At 38.6% G+C, this 17,763-nt stretch overlaps 1 protein-coding gene across 5 annotated transcripts in view; it reads left to right on the forward strand.

The window, feature by feature from the left end:
* The window catches only part of LOC144021954 (CUB and sushi domain-containing protein 3-like), a 1,200,535-nt gene that overhangs the window by 1,014,415 nt on the left and 168,357 nt on the right, over positions 1–17,763 (forward strand). For all 5 annotated transcript variants that reach the window (XM_077526258.1, XM_077526261.1, XM_077526260.1 and 2 more), the window contains 2 exons: positions 2,332–2,514; positions 4,567–4,740. In XM_077526258.1, coding sequence (XP_077382384.1) covers positions 2,332–2,514; positions 4,567–4,740 — 357 coding nt within the window. The remainder of the gene's footprint in view (positions 1–2,331; positions 2,515–4,566; positions 4,741–17,763) is intronic.

A 17,763-nucleotide genomic window follows, 5' to 3' on the forward strand; every position in this document is an offset into this window, starting at 1 on the left:
GATGGATGCATGGATATTTTATAAATATCTATTGAACAATAACCAAGTAACTTTTTGAAGGAAAAATACAAAAATAAAGGGATGCAATATTTTTTTTCAAAAAGAAGCTGTGCCAAACTGATACTATGGCCGTTTGAGGTGTTGGAACGTGGTCTGCCTCTGCAAACACTCTCTGCATGGTGAACTCAGACAGTAGGTGAATTTCGGCCCCAAGTAGCTGCAGTATTCATGTGACTTGAATCATTGACATATGATTGCCCAATCATTCAAATGCAAGTATGGAAGCAAGCCTTATTGTCTTGTGTAATCAAATAATGGCATTGGTAAATTAGTGGCTGAACTTTACTGACTTCTGTAGACAAAGACAAGTTGAAGGACCATGTTGAAAAACAAAAAGCCCCTTTTCCTGTGAAGTATCGAGTCCAAGCTCTTAATTTGCCGGTCAAGCTACCTTCCTACCCTTACCTACTGTCAAAGACATTGTGACTGAAAAAACAAGATCCCGGATACAAGCGGCCGAAATGAGTTTCCGCCGCAGGGTGTCCGGGCTCTCCCTTAGAGATAGGGTGAGAAGCTCAGTCAACCGGGAGGGACTCAAAGTCAAGCCGTTGCTCCTCCGCATTGAGGGGAATCAGTTGAGGTGGCTCGGGCACCTCATTGGTAAGGTGCTCTGGGCATGTCCCTCCAGCGGAAAGAACAACCCAGGAAACACTGGAGGGACTATGTCTCTCGCCTGGCCAGAGAACACTTTGGGATTCTGCCAGAGGAGCTGGTTGAAGTGGCTGGGGAGAGGGAAGTCAGGGCTTCCCTGCTAAAGCTGCTGCCCCTGGATAAGCGGTAGATAATGGATGGATGAAGTATCGAGTCATTGACATGTTTGTCCTACTATTCAATCTAACTGCAAGAGAGGGAGTGATGTTTGAACGCAGTCCCTTGTCAACTGCAGGGTGTCTTTTTTTTATGACAGCATGGGACATTTGCCAGTCCACAGTGATGTCAGAGGTCAATGTCTATACGGTACAAAGGGTCAGAGCAGATGGAAGTGTGAGAAATGCAAAATATTCCTCTGTCTCAAGGCAAACAATCCATGCTTTGCAGCTTACCACTAGGAGGACACCAGACTGTGTTTGAATCATGACACAGTGGTCATCGTGTATATATTTTATGACAACTTTCTTTGCCTATTTATTGTTTGTGGCCTATTGCGCATACTTGATGTGAAAATCTATCTTGAAATTGCTGATAAATATTTGCAAAAAAGATTCCACATGACTTTGTAGACTTTTTTTTTTTTTTTTTTTTTGACACAGGTTTATAAAAACAACAATTTTATTTTATTTTATTTTATTTTATTTTTTTAACTGACAGGTTTTTTTTTTTTTTTCTATCCCTAACAACCACAAATTGCAAGAAATATTTTTTTTCAATGAGGATTTCTTAGTCTGGCCATTAAAGGGTATATGGATGTTGTCATCTTTAAGGGATGCTTGACTCATGGAACAAATTTCAGCAGTAAAAAGTTAAAAAATTTTGTCCAGAATGAATTTGATAATGGCCAATTATTACTGACCAAACCCAGAAAACAGGTGAGCCATGATTGGCCGTTACCTACTTCCTCAGCACAGGTGATGTCATCATCAGTCGACAGCATGTAGAAAAATTACTCTTTAAAGGTATTAATTGTACATGAAAAATCATGAAGTTACCACATTAATTATAGACAAAATGTTTTTTGGTCAGCTGAAAATGGCTCATTGAGTAAAGTATCCCTTTAACATCCATCAGATAGATTGAGGTCAATACCTGGCAATGTAATGGGCAATCCTTAGCCACGTGCTCGTGTTTGAGTGTGATAGGACACAACTTTTACAAAGTTTGGTGATATAATTTTCAAACCACTTGTACATCAAAAGTAGGATCTTGTAGTATATTCTAATCAATCCCACAATTCTAATCCTCAGGTTTTTAGTGTTCTTGTGTACATATAGGATACTCCTCGCATTATAGTTAGCTACAGTACTTTTATGATACACCGGTGTATCGTTGAAACCCACAAACCTAAATAAACTTGAAATAAATGTGCATGTGAGACTATTATTTTTTATGTGGAACAAAGAGACAGTAAGATTGGGAGACTAACAATAAATTGGAGGGGAAAAGTTGGCCTCTCCTGTGTTTTCACAACTTCAGATTGCTTTCTGAAATGGTGTGATGAATACATACATGTGTATTGTAAAGGCATTGGTCAGGAACCTCACTAAAATAAAACGGTATTGTTCTCAATAATAAGCTGTCCTATTTCATGATGCCTGTTTTTATCCCTAATGACAGTGATCACTTGTGGTGACCCAGGATTCCCAGCAAACGGGCTTAGATTTGGTGATGACACCACAGTGGGCCACAATGTCACCTATACGTGCCAACTGGGTTTTGTAATGAGTGGAGGGGGCCACAATATCACCAGGACCTGCACCAATAATGGCACGTGGTGTGGCGCCATTCCAACGTGCAAAGGTGAGTTCCACTCATAGTCACATTGCATTGTACAATAAATATGGCTATGAAGGGAAAAAATATTTGCTTTAGAAAATACCTGTACTGTACTTCTGTTCTTCTGGACAACCAACTTTGATACAAAAGCGACATTTTGTAAGACATGAGTGTTACTATTTACGGCCGCTTATTTCTTCGTCGCTCCGACACATTTGGGACAAATCTACTCAAGATGCCGTTTATTTGTTACTTGTACCTTGCTTAAAGGGGCTGTCTGCCGGTTTCACTCAGGAAAATGCACTTTTTAAATACAGGATGTAAACAAATTAACTACTTTTCAATTTATAGATATGGGCTTTTCATAACGTATTGGGAGTGATTTTGTCCTAAACCCCCACACCCACAGCCTGTATTTCGCCATTTTATGTTTGTTTTGTAAACAGCGGGCCGTTTCTATGGAAAGACAGTGTTTACACCCCTCCAGCCAATCACAGAGTGGGGGGTAGCTTGTCGCAAACGGGGCCGGGCCAACGTGTCAGCTGCGTGACGTCACTCCCGCAGCAATTTGAAAGCACGCACGGATTATTATTGTTTTTTTTCACTCACTCACGAACAGAAGCTTACATGTGTGAATGAGTGAGTGAAAAAAAAAAATCCGTGCGTGCTTTCAAATTGCTGAGTGAAACCGCCAGACAGCCCTTTAAGCAAGGTACAAGTAACAAATAAACGGCATCTTCAGTAGATTTGTCCCAAATGTGTCGGAGCGACGAAGAAATAAAGGCCGTAAATAGTAACACTCATGTCTTACAAAATGTCGCTTTTGTATCAAAGTTGGTTGTCCAGTATTTAACAAGAGCATTTTCCTTAGTGAAACCGGCAGACAGCCCCTTTAAAGCCCTCTTGCGTGATACCACAATAGTAAAGGAGGATAAAGGTCCCCGATTTGTTTCAATTGCTTCCTAATATGATAGAGCATTGTGTGGGGAAAAAGACTTGCTTTGGAAAATATCCATACTTCTTGTCGTCTTGGGAGCCAACTTTTAGACAAAAATCTGGTAAGAAATGTTTATTTCTATTTACGGATGCTTGCTTGTTTTTCGCCCCAACCCATTCGGGACCAAGCTACTGACCATTGTCACGATTCTTGATGAAAACTGAAAATGAAGTTATTGTGGAGGCGGAGAAAGAGAGTCAAAGACTAGAACAGACATGGGCGAACTATGTATACAGCCCACGAGGCTTTTTAATATTCAAGAGAAGGGGGGATGGTCACCTGTGGAGGTGAACCAGTCTCTGTGGAGAATGGCGACAAAAAGGCAGCTCTTTTTTGTCTTTGACGGTGCTGCAAAACAACAACAACAACAAAAAAACGGTGATGTTCACTACAAACGTACTACATGGATGAGAATTTTGCACATTTGAAAGGTGCAGTCCTCAGTGCACACTGTTTGTAAATCGGGGTGTACATTAGTTTAGAAAGCGCTATGTATTCTCAGTCCATTTACCAGAGGTGGGCATTCCGTCACTATTGACAGAAGGTCCGTCAATTCATCAATGACGGATGCCCGTTTGTTGAATTCTCTTTTATTTACCCTTTTATTATGATTTTCTACACATTACCATATACTATAATTTTAAAACCAGTGTTTTTGTGGAGGTTGGTGGAACAAATAATGCATTCCAATTGTATGTTTAATATTCTTATTTGTTGCTGTGTGCACATTTTACATATGACCATTGATATGTTGTATCCCTTTCATGTACAAAATATGATAACCCAGTACTCGACACTGCGACCAACTCACCCGCAAATGTGGCCAACTCACCCACAAGCGCGAGCTGCAGTGCGGAGTTGGCAGACCAAAGTTTGAAGAAGTGGTGTGGAATAATTTCGGCTTTCTTATTGAATACGACGACGAGGGAGTGAAAATGGCGAACAGAAATTTTACTGTCTGTAACGTTACTTGAAACATGTCCCATATGTTAACATCACTTGTGTTGGAACCCTGTAGTGGTCTTCTTGACTGCAAACACAGTTAGAAGTAACTAAAATTTACCATTATGTTCCCACAGTGGTGACATGTCTGACCCCTCCATCCATCCCGAACAGCCTGTTGGAAGGTTCGGTGTGGGATTGGGGAACCAGTGTGAGTTACAGCTGTTTGTCGGGCTACGAGCTGTCCTTCCCTGCTGTGCTCACCTGCAGAGGGAATGGGACATGGAGTGGAGACCTGCCTCAGTGCTTGCGTGAGTAAAAACCTAATCATTATCACATGAAGTGTGGAGTGGTCCCCACACTACAGGACAGGACAGGAATGTTACACAGTTGTTGCGTCTCTTCACTCCGTGTAAACAGGACAGGCCGAATGACTTTGCTAGGGACACAAAATCACAATTTTGACTTCACACAGTGGAGTTTGAATGGTGTATCAACAAGCAATTTGGCCTTCCACATTGTTTAGCCTGCAATATGTGTAAAAAGTGTGTCAGATTGCTGCAGCACCTCTATTTATTTAAAGTTGCATTGTAGAATTGAAAATGTTCATGTTAAAGCTTTTTCTACACCATACATGCTTCCATTAATTCCCAGATGAATACATAAAACTCTGACTTTTTAACAAAGACTACCTATCAACTCGTATCTTCACTTCAGTGTGTTCACCCCGAACACGCCACAGTTTCATGAAGGGACGCCATGCACAAGCTTTTCACAGAGGCTGCAGTTACGCTTTAGGCCAGAGGTGGCAGTCGCGAGTAAAAAACTAACCTTTAACCTGCTCTTTATTTTGAACAGTCAAGAAAATGGCATCGCCACATCTCCGTTATTTCAGCGATAGAGAGAAAAAATGTGTCTAGCAACTGTTCCTTCTATTTACATTTCCACTTTAGTTCTCAAAATATGTCAAGGTTAAATGCAGAGGTGGGCGCGTCAATGAGCATGGACAGGACACCTTTCCGTTGTCGTCATCCGTCAATATTTCAAGCTGAAAGAGATTGTTATGTCAATCTGTCATTTGTCATTCCCTCAGCAAAACGGGCATCTGCAATAGCATCCGTCATTGATGAACCTTCTGTCAATATTGAGGGAATGCACACTTTTTTTTTTTTCAAATACATCCTTAACGTCAGGCTCGCATGGAACTCCATGTGTTAGGCAATACTGAGACCTCATTGTAGAAACAGCGCACCGCATAACATGCTTCCGAAGTAATTTTTTTGTGAGCCCAGTTGCCATCATGGTTTCATGAAATAAAATTCCAAACATGAATGAAAAATACAAGCAGGAACATATCTTAGTAAAATGCAGGTTTTGTAATTGTGAAGAAATAAGAGTCGGTTGTGCTTTGCAGACATTGATGTGACATCAACTGCAGTGTGTAAAATGGAGATGGCTGATTGGCTGTCAGCTCGCAAATGCAAATCATTCCTCTTCTGGGCGAAGATCTCCGCTAGCCGATGACGTCACGCTATGGCAACTCCAATCAGATAATAAGGATTGGTGTATATTTGTCCACGTTCGGGGGTGCTATAGAGCCATGTTGTTATTGCAACTTCATCAAATCAAATTTTTCGTCAGTCCCACAGACTGTGCAAAGTTTGATGAGTTTTCGGGAATGTTTAGGTCCCCAAAAGCGCGATTGTTTACTGGGAATAAAGAAGAAGAAGAACTAGAGCTGCGAGCAGCTATAAAGGGCCCTCGCAGCCCGGGCCACTTTGGTGTACTTGCACTTTGGGGTACAGGCATGTTGCGGTACTGGCACATTGGAAGCAGAATTTCTTTGAAAATGGCATAATAAATCTTTACATATGGATTTTTTTAATCAGCAGGGATGAGTGTGTAAAGCTCAATGAGTTTTGGTGAATGTTAAGATCCTCAAAAATGAGTGGCCCTGATTGGTATTTTTTGTAAATGTATACATATATATATACACATCATCGTTTGTTGTACTCATTGCACAACATTGCTTTGTCCATAGAGGCCATAAAAATTTAATAATAAAATAAAAACTACATATGTACGGATAGGTCTGATGCCACTGACCATTTTGAGTGGTGGAAAGTAATATATTCATAAATGACTTAGTTATTACATTTAAAATTATTTTACAAATTTTGTACAAAATACTATATGTGTTTTTTGTTTGTTGTTTTTTTTGCCTCAAGGGCTAGGTAGCGCTGTATTTCTAACTGAATGTTGTCATAGAGATAGCTTCAGGCCTTGACTATAAACATACATGTTAAGTTTGGGATTTTTTGGAGCATGGGCATTATTAAGCATATCCTTTTTCATTGCGAAACAAAATTTGATGCCCTGGGTTAGGGTTAGGTTTATACCATTATATAGTATTTCGAAAAGTCAAGATTTTTTCCCCTGTTGTTGGCTCAGTTCTTGACATGTTCGAGGTGAAGTTTGAAGTAAAGTAGATGAAACGTGTAAGAGAATTGGGCAGAAGTATGGCCCCTGTAAATGCCTGATGCCAGTAAACATTTTGAGTTGTGGAAAGTAAAATAATATTCATACACGACTTAATTATCTCACAATGAGTTTACAAATTTTGTATAAAATACCGTGTGTTTTTTTTTGTTTTTTTTGCCTCTTAAAAAAAAAAGTCCATTATTTTCTGTCCTGTGTGGTTGATCCTCGTGTTGTGGGGGGGGAATCGCCAATGATACGGTAGCAACCAGTTTGTGGCGTCATGCTTTGTACACCGCAGGCAAGTGTATTGGTAAAAAATGGTTTTCCCTCTGCGATTCTTTTGGCAGTGGTTATTTTTTGCCGCAACCGGCAACTCTCCTGCAAGCGTTATTTTGCCATGAATGTCTCTGATTGGTTAATCAGAGGAGCGATAAAATGCCGTGATTGCTTGTAGACATCACTAGCAGGTATAAAAAACACAAATGTGCATATTTACGCCACTGTGCGACAGCAATGTAAACGCCGTCTCGTTGAGAGTACGTTAGCTTAGCGGTCAGTTAGCATCACAACTCACGTGAACTAGATGGCGAATTACCAGTCACGGTCAAATATAAACACCACGGATTCATTTACAGGGGGCATCCCTGTAAATGTGCAAAAATTGGGAAAAAGCGGACATTCAACAATTCGGAGCTCATTTCCTGTTTATTTTTGCATTTGGGTCCAAGAGACCTTTTTGTAGGTCTTGAGCTCCCACATTCAACCCAAAAATGTTCGTAGATCTTGCGTAAACGTACAACCGGGCTGCGTCGTTAAAAATTTGTAAGGTGTGCTATTGAGTCATCATTTTTGTAAAAATAGCACAATATACAATCAAATATTGCTCATTCTGCCAGGCCAGATATGTGTGCCAAGTTTCATGAGCTTTTGTGCATGTTTAGGCCCTCAAAATTGGTGTTATTTTCTTGGTGAACAGTGCTTAGCCACGCCCACAGTGATTCTGGAAAACTCACAAACTTGGTGTTATGACATCATGAAGGCCGAAACCCTCTTCTGAGCAAATATAAGGTAGGTCCAAAAAGAGAAAAAACTGAGGCACTCAAAGGGTTTGCAAGTGAAAGGCCTTTATTTCAATATGGCCAGTTGATTAAAAATTGCCTCCACGTTTCAGCCTTGGTAGGCCTTCGTCAGAGCAAGCTGAAAGAGACATACCTGCACATACCTGCTTATATAGTTTGTCACATGTTCATAGTGGGCAGGGCATATAGTCAGCTTATCTAATCAGCAAGCAACAATAAGCAATACTTTTAAAAGAAACAGTCCAAAAAACCCAACACAATACACATTTCCAATGTCTTTTTCAAAAGAGATTTTAGAGAAAAGCAATGAAGTCTAGTTCGCCATTCAGACCAGGATACTTAGTGGCTCTTAAAGTGTAGATCCAAAAAGACTCTCTCTGCAGGAGTCTTTTCAATCTATCACCTCCTCTTATGGACTCAGATATATGTTCTATATCTTAGGCTTTTAAAGTTGAATTACAATGATTAGAATATTTATAATGTAATGCCATAGGATATAGAGCATTGCCAATTCTTATGGCTTGTTTATGCTCGGCAAGTCTGGATTTAAATTTGCGTTTAGTTCTACCAATGTAGAAACGGCCACAAGGGCATTCAAGTTTGCAAACAACATATGAAGTTTTACAATTAATAAATGAATTAATATTGTAGTTTTTATTATTTACTATATTAGTAAACACATTGGTAGTCTTTATGGTGTTACAATGCACACAGTTGCTGCACCAAAAAATTTCCAGTTGTTGTACTGAACCAAGTCTTTTTCTGCAAGGGGGGGGTGGATAGCTCTTCACCAGTTTATTGCTCAGGGTGGGGGCCTTCCGAAAGTTGATTGTTGGAGTATATGGAAACATTTCTCTAAACAAGTTGTCACGTGTAAGGATACTCCAATTTTGTTTCGTTATATGTTTAATTTGATTAGCTTCAGAGGTATAAGGTGTCACAAAATACACTTGATTTTTACTTTCTTCATTTCTTTGTGTGGAAATCAACAAATCATTTCGATTTAGACTTTTAGCTTTCTGATGAGCTGTGAAAATAACTTCTTTTGTGTATCCTCTGCTTATGAATCTTTGTTCTGGTGATGTGTCAGTCGCGAACGAGGTACAAAGAAGTGAACGATGAGAAGCGGCACCCCCCCCCCCCCCCCTCTCTCTCTCTTGCTCTCTCTCTCTTTTTTTCGCGTATCTGAAGCGAGGTTGCCATGCTGAGCGTGCTCAGGGAGGGAGACGGGAAGAGAAAGGGAGTGGGGGGGGTGTAGCTAACTACGGACTGTTGGACATCTAGAACAACCACCTCCTTCATGTCTGTAGTATTCTGCATAGATCACATGTCCACTAGTGATGACGTATACAAGATGTGCCAGTGTAGACACGGAAATGAAGAGAAATAAAGTTGACACATTCCCGCCAGTGTGAGACCAAGCAAGAGCTGGTCTTAATAATCCCTTAATTAATCCCTAAATATTACATGGTGTCAGAGTGAGCGCTCATCGACCTGCCGACGGAAGATGGACAGCTCGTGTGTTCCCACGCCACGGATGGACTGGGATTCGTCTAACCTGCCCGATGCATGGAGGACGTTTCGCCAGCATGTGGAGCTAATGTTTTCGAGTCCACTGCGCTCTAGAAGGGAAGAGGAGAAATGCAGCTACCTGCTACTTTGGGTTGGCGAAAAGGGCCGCGATGTGTATAACACTTGGACTCTAACAGCTGATGAAGAAAAGTTGCTGGAGACATATTACGACAGGTTTGGAGCCTATGTAACGCCAAAAGCAAATCCAATTTTTGCACGATACAAGTTTCACGAAAAGAGGCAAGGTGAGAGTGAAAGTTTTGACCAGTTTGTGATGGAGCTAAGATTGCTAGTAAATGACTGTAACTACCCCAACGGTGACGAGATGGTCCGCGACCGAATTGTGTTCGGCATAAGTTCACCAAAAGTCCGCGAAAAGTTACTCTGCCACGGACCTGACCTCACGCTCGATAAATGCCATTGATATTGCACGTTCTCATGAGTTGTCGCAGCAGCAACTTAAAACGATGGTTTTCCCTGCTACAAACCAGGCTAGCCGGTCCGTAAAGGCAGTTAATAGAGGAGCAGATAAAGCAGAACACAGGCGCCGTGGACGCAGAATGGCGAACGCAGCAGAAGGTGGAACTAGTCAGAGCAAAGAGTGTGGTGCATGTGGGCGAAGACAGCCCCACAGAGGACTGTCCAGCTTAAGGACGACAATGCAATAAATGCAAGAAATTCAACCATTTTGCAAATGTGTGAAGAACAAATACACAGCACAAGCAAGCAACCTATAAGTCGAGGAAAGTATACACTGTTTCTGATGATACAGAACAGTCGCCACCTGAGCTATTTATTGGCAGTATAACAAAACGGAATGAGAACACCGAAAGCGAGCAGGCATTTGCAGAGTTGGAAATAGGCAAAGCAAGACATAAATTGAAGTTCAAAGTTGACGCCGGTGCCCAGGCCAATGTGATACTGCCAACACCTTTCACGGCATATTTGGAAATGTGGTGTTAGGTGCAACAGACATATCAGGATATGGAGGACATCAAATTGAAATCAAAGGAGCTTGCAGGCTGATGTGCAGATACAAACAAGAAGTAGGCATCTTTGGCTTTGACATTGTTCATGTTGAAAATGCACCTTCTATAAACGTCCTACAACAGTTATAGATGATATTATGTGTTCGGATCCAACAGAGAAAGGGGGAATCAAGCGCATTCTTAATCTAATTTCTCATATGGTAGCTCCGTCCATATCTAGAATCAAAGACTTATGGGAACATGATCTTCAAGCACCACTTGGAGATGGACTCTGGTCTAAGGTTTTGGGTAGGGTCAATGGCGGAGCCAGAGGGGGGGGCGGGGTGGCACGTGCCCCTGCTGAAATGTGATTGGACCCAGCAGTCGCCAAATGATTGTCATATCACGGCGCCGGCGCAGTGACGTCGCACGCCTGGCCGATGCAGCCTGCCAGCATTTTTTTCAATCAGATGCCTACTAATTGTTATGCCCCTCCTGAACAGTGGCTGGCGCTACTTACAACAAAGCATTATAATCCACCTCACTAGGAGTCTGGAGAAGGAGAATCACCTGTTAAGAGGAGCAGTTCTTACGAATGCAATTATACGATGTTGTCACACTTTGGTTTGGTTTTACAGTACAGCACATATTTTATTTTTATTTTTAAACTTTTTTTTATTGAATTATGAAATTACTCTATCAATGAATTTCTAAAGTTTTTTTAATTGAATTGTTATGAAATTACTAAAACCATATTTAAATTGGGGGGGGGGGAATGTACATTTTATTGTAAACTTAGATATAAATTGAGATATAAAATGTGCGATTAATCATCAGTTAATTATTGAAGTAATGCGATTAATTATGATTAAAAATTTGCACCTCTAGTTCAGATAGGTTGCTCTGGACAGACATCAATAAGCAACGTAGTTTTGCACAAGCTAAAAATAAATACATTGTTGTTGTTATGCAATACAATAGCAACCTCCAATGGTTGAAAGTTCAAACAGACGCTGACGTTTGCATTTACAGGACTGTCTCAGAAAATTAGAATATTGTGATAAAGTCCTTTATTTCTGTAATGCAATTAAAAAAACAAAAATGTCATACATTCTGGATTCACTTGGAACACTTGCAGGTGTTTCGAGTTAGACGATTCAAGTGATTAGTTGAATAGCCTACGAGTATACTTTTTCAGGATATTCTAAATATTTTGAGATAGGATGTTTAAGTTTTGTTTAAGCTGTAAGCCATAATCAGCAATATTAAAATAATTAACGGCTTGCAATATTTCAGTTGATTTGTAATGAATCCAGAATGTATGGATATATAGTTACACTACAGCAAATGTCAAAAAGTGATTTATTGCCCCCCATAAAACCCCTTTGAAGTAAGCCCCGCCCCCTTCCGGCATCTCAACCAATCAGAAGCCGTTATTTTGAATTAAGCCCTACCCACTTGCCACCTTCTTAACCAATCAGAGACCGGAAGACGGCTTCTGTCAAAAATGATTGATGACATTCTGCACCCCCCTCCCCACCCCCCTCATCGTCTTAACCAATCAGAGGTTGGAAGCCACCCCCCTCATCGTCCTAGCCAATCAGAGGCCGGAAGACGGCTTCTGTCAAAAATGATTGATGACATTCTGTTTCCCACAACATCAAACACATGTTTTCCGGTCCCCCCACCCCCTTTAACAAACATAGGGTTCCGGTCACCCCCCACCGATTGTATACGTACTTCCTTTGAACCCCCCAAACAGTAGCTTTGTTGTTTTCCGGTCCCCCCACCCCCTTTAACAAACATAGGATTCCGGTCACCCCCCACCGATTGTCTACGTACTTCCTTTGATTTTTCACACGAATACTGATAAAGCCCCCCACTTTGAAGTAGAACGGGTACCAACCGTAGGAACCCCCGACCCCCCTTATCACCATGTTGGGCGGTAGGAAGCCCCCACCACCCCTCTATCGGGTATGTGCGTGCGTGAATGTAAATTAGTACGAGGCTCACTTAATCTAGTTAAAGTGAATATTAAAAAATGTTATCCATTTGTTTCATGTTTTTAAAATAAATAAAAAGAGACTTACCAATGTTTCTGAATACGTAGTCGCGTCTCATTCATGGGGTTTTTCTTTTTTTTTTTTAAATAAAATAAAGAGGATCGGTTTCTAACCGCTGTAGTTGGAAATACAGACGAAAAATAGATTATTCGTGCGTATAGGACGGCTATTTAACCCATTTCAGAACCGCGTCCTTCTTTTTTCTGTCACTAAAAACTTGTGTGTTTGTGACTAGGAGCTAGTGAGTTGCGACTCCCTCAAGCCGCGGTAAACGGCGCCATCTAAAGGGCAAAGGATGTTACAGCGTATGATTAAGAGAGGGAGCATTAAAGTTAGTCTACAAAAGTAAATTAGGGTATTAAAATGTTGATAATGAATGTAAAACCTAAAAATTTGATTCAAAGGTATTCAATTTGTAAATTATACATTTTGGATGACGGAACAATGTATGGCATTAGAGTAGCCTTTAAATATTAAGTAGGGTTAATTTTAAATTTTTGGCGACAGCAGATCGAAACTAGTATCATACTAAACCCCCCTGCAGCCATCTTTTTAATGTTACTGAACACTATCCCTATATTAAACCAAACTTAACTCATTTACGTTTCGGTTACAAATGATACGTTTTATTTTTATATGGTATCTATTATAAGACGATGGATGCTAGAATTTGTACATTTTATATATACGTGATGTTTATAGGTATGCTTAGACGTGTATGTTTTTATTATTTTATGTTTATGATGTGTATAAGAGTACGCTGTTTTGGGAGGGATGGGAAAATTTGTTTACCTTTTTTTGTGTGTTTAAAAAAGATAATAATTGTACTAGTTTTTTTTTTAAAAATACTGATTTCGGGAGAGAATATATAATCACAAACTCAGGCAGTTCCTGCCTGTGGACATTATTGGTCAGACGTCTGTTTCTTTTTAAAACTAAGAGAATTGAAAGTATGAAACTTTGGGTTTCTTGATACATTATTAGATTTATACTCTACTTAACCCTTAATCTTTAATCTTAAAGCCGATCTTTGCAACAATTTAACCAAAATCATCTTCTTATTAGTAGATTAACACCATAGTCTCTTACAAAGGGTATTCCTGTAAGCCTTTGGCTAATAGTTTTCTATAAAAGGATCCACGGTCTGAATTTATGACACCATAGATGTATTTGTGCTTGAAGAAGGGTGTGTACACTTTTATTTTAATTTTAATTAGAGTGAGGCGTGAAATTAATCGGTTGATGTTTTGTGCATTGTATTTGATAGCAATGTAATAAAGAAATCTCGGTAGGATGAACACAATAAAGTTTGGTATAATTTTGTCTACAAAAGTAAACTAGGGTATTAAAATGTTGATATTGAATGTAAAACCTAAAAATTTGATTCAAAGGTATTCAATTTGTAAATTATACATTTTGAATGACGGAACAATGTATGACATTAGAGTAGCGAAAATTTGTTTACTTTTTTTTGTGTGTGTGTGTGTGTGTTTAAAAAAGATAATAATTGTACTAGTTTAAAAAATACTGATTTCTGGAGAGAATATGTAATCACAAACTCAGGCAGGAACTGCATGTGGACATTATTGGTCAGACGTCTGACAGCGTGTGTGCATGTTTTTTGTTTTTTTTTCCTGTGTTTTTTCCCATTAGTAAAACAGAATGTTATATCTGATGCTTTAGTCTGAAGTATACTTTGTATTACCATACAAGCGATTCTATACCTTCTATTTAAAACTAAGAGAATTGAAAGTATGAAACTTTGAGTTTCTTGATACGTTAATAGATTTATACTCTACTTAACCCTTAATCTTTAATCTTAAAGCCGATCTTTGCAACAATTTAACCAAAATCAGCTTCTTATCAGTAGATTAACACCTTAGTCTCTTACAAAGGGTATTCCTGTAAGCCCTTGGCTAATAGTTTTTTAGAAAGGATCCACGGCTTGAATTTATGACACCATAGATGCAATATGTATATGAGGGAGGGTGTGTACACTTTTATTTTACGGCTATAGCAATTCAAATTGGAATTTTCCACATTTACCAGATTTAAAGACATACTTAGATGTTATCCTAAATGTTATAAGCGATTCTCTTTGCAACAATTTAACCAAAATCATCTTCTTATCAGTAGATTAACACCTTTGTCTCTTACAAAGGGTATTCCTATAAGCCCTTGGCTAATAGTTTTTTAGAAAGGATCCACGGCTTGAATTTATGATACCATAGATGCAATATGTATATGAAGAAGGGTGTGTACACTTTTATTTTAGGGCTGTAGCAATTCAAATTGGAATTTTCCACATTTACCAGATTTAAAGACACACTTAGATGTTATCCTAAATGTGATTCACTGTGCAAAATAATAATACTAATGACACTAAATCACGGCAAGGCGTTGCTCACGTTCTAGTTGTAAACCTGCTTTGGGGATATACATTTTCTACAAATGTACCACTGAGAATATTTACGAGCTTGTAAATAAAATACTAAAGGGGTACCAACATGAAAAATTTAATTTTTGGAGGTTTTAGCTGTGTTAAAATGCTCTTACCTCGCCAAATACATGACCGAATTGGAGTTTTCCTCCATTCTCCCCTCTCTGAGAAATTCTGTTCTACAAAACACCAGCCCCACCCATCCTGAGAAAAAAAGCTGTAGGCGGCCTTTGACACCATAAGGTTACCCTCTCTCACGTTTTTGGTGTACGTCTAGCTATGTATTTTATGTTTTTGAGCTGTTGTATATAAGATTGTGTTGTACATAAGAATTTTACCCCCTCTTACGTTTTTGATGCGTTATAAAACTAATAAATGCGCTGATTTTATTTTATTTTTTTAAAAGGATTAGACTTAGAAAAGGTGTTGGTGGCACTCTCATGAATAAAGCGCGCAAGTTGTTTTAGCCCCTCTGCAGATGCGTACACGTATAAAATGTTATTTTTCTGTTTCTAGTTTTGTTACCGCTAGTGCTATAATTTGTGTCTATACGATTTTTATCGGATGTCTCTATGTATTTTTGTTGTTGTTTAAGTTTATATTTTATGTTTTCGAGCTGTTGTATATAAGATTGTGTTATACATAAGAATTTTACCCCCTCTTACGTTTTTTCATGCGTTATAAAACTAATAAATGCGCTGATTTTTTTTTTTTTAAAGGATTAGACTTAGAGAAGGTGTTGGTGGCACTCTCATGAATAAAGCGCACGAGTTGTTTTACCCCCTCTGCAGATGCGTACACGTATAAAATGTTATTTTTCTGTTTCTAGTTTTGTTACCGCTAGTGCTATAATTTGTGTCTATACGATTTTTATCTGATGTCTCTATGTATTTTTGTTGTTGTTTAAGTTTATAAGGTTTGTATATACGAATGCGCTGTGTGGAAACGGGTTTTAATATCTATCGTTTTTGTAATATTTAAAAACTAATAAATATACTGGTTTTTTTTGTTTTTCTTAAACTGATTTATGAAAAGGACTTGTAATCGCAAACTCTTTTTTTAAAAGCAGTAACTGATTTAGGAGGTGGAGGGGCAACGTATTATGGGGATCATACTTTTTGAAATCTTTAAACTGTCGTTTGTAAGAGTCTTCTATCTTGATGTTAGCCTTTTTATCTGAATATGTATGAATGAAATATCTTCTAATTATTAGCTCGGATTCTTTCAATGGATAGCCCTGTAACCCTTAGGTTAGTAGTTTTTTAGAAAGTATCTGGGTATGAAATATGTTATGTTAGGAATATGGCGTGTACGTGAAGAAGGTACGTCTGGCTATGTATTTTATGTTTTTGAGCTGTTGTATATAAGATTGCGTTGTACATAAGAATTTTACCCCCTCTTACGTTTTTGATGTGTTATAAAACTAATAAATGTACTGATTTTTTTTTTTTTTTTTTTTTTAAAAAGGATCAGGCTTAGAGAAGGTGTTGGTGGCACTCTCATGAGCAGAGTGCGCAAGTTGTTTTACCCCCTCTGCAGATGCGTACACGTATAAAATGCTATTTTTCTGTTTCTAGTTTTGTTACCGCTAGTGCTATAATTTGTGTCTATATGATTGTATCGGATGTCTCTATGTATTTTTGTTGTAGTTTAAGTTTATGAGGTTTGTATATACGAAAGCGCTGCGCGGAAATGGGTTTTATCCTCTTATCGTTTTTGTAATATTTAAAAAAACTAATAAATATACTGTTTGTTTTTTTTGTTTTACTTAAACTGATTTATGAAAAGGACTTGTAATCGTAAACTTTTTTTTTTTTTAAAAGCAGTAACTGATTTAGGAGGTGGAGGGGGAGGCTGGTCCAAAGTGTGCATGTGTGCATGCGTGTGTAAGGTGTCAGTGTTTACGCCTAGGGGGCAGTAAAACAGTCTTTGAAAGTGATTGTCATACGATGCTTCGATCTGAAGTATACTACTTTGTAGTCGCGTATAAATAATTTTATACATTCTTTTTAAAAAGAGAGAAATGTAGGTACGAATGTTCGAGCCTGTTAAAATGCAGCGAACTTTATACTTGATTTAGAAATTATTCTTTAATTTACTAGGGCAATGTATTGTGGGGGTCATACTTTTTGAAATCTCTAAGCTGGTGTTTGTAAGAGTCTTCTATCTTGATGTTAACCTTTTTATTTGATGATGTATGAATGAAATATCTTCTAATTATTACCATGGCTTCTATCAATGGATACCCTTGTAAGGCTTAGGATTGTAGTTTTTTAGAAAGTATTCGGGTATGAAATATGTCATGTTCGGGACATGGTGCGTACGCGAAGAAGGTTGATGTAGTTTTATTTTTGTTTTGTTTACGATTTAGTTTTTTTTTTTAGGGGGATGTAGGCATCGTTTTAAGGTGCCAGGTGTATTTTGTGTAAATAATATATGGATACTTACTTTTTATTTTTGTTACCGATAGTGCTTTGTTTCGTGAAACCCTTATGTTTTGTTTTGTTTCTTGTTTTTTTTTAACTTACCCTTCGATGATAAATAAAACGTCTTTAGACTTATCGCTAGCGAAGATGTAGCACGTTTAACATTCTAAATAGTTTTATCGCTGCACGACGTATTCGAACTAAGAGATCCCAAGTCTTTGTGAGTTTTTTTTTTCTCTTTTAAATACTTAGAAATTCCCATTGTTAAATTAGCCTATAAGATATTATTGAATATGATAGGCTGT

The sequence above is a fragment of the Festucalex cinctus genome, chromosome 7, assembly GCF_051991245.1.
Source record: "Festucalex cinctus isolate MCC-2025b chromosome 7, RoL_Fcin_1.0, whole genome shotgun sequence".
NCBI classification, from domain to species: domain Eukaryota; kingdom Metazoa; phylum Chordata; class Actinopteri; order Syngnathiformes; family Syngnathidae; genus Festucalex; species Festucalex cinctus.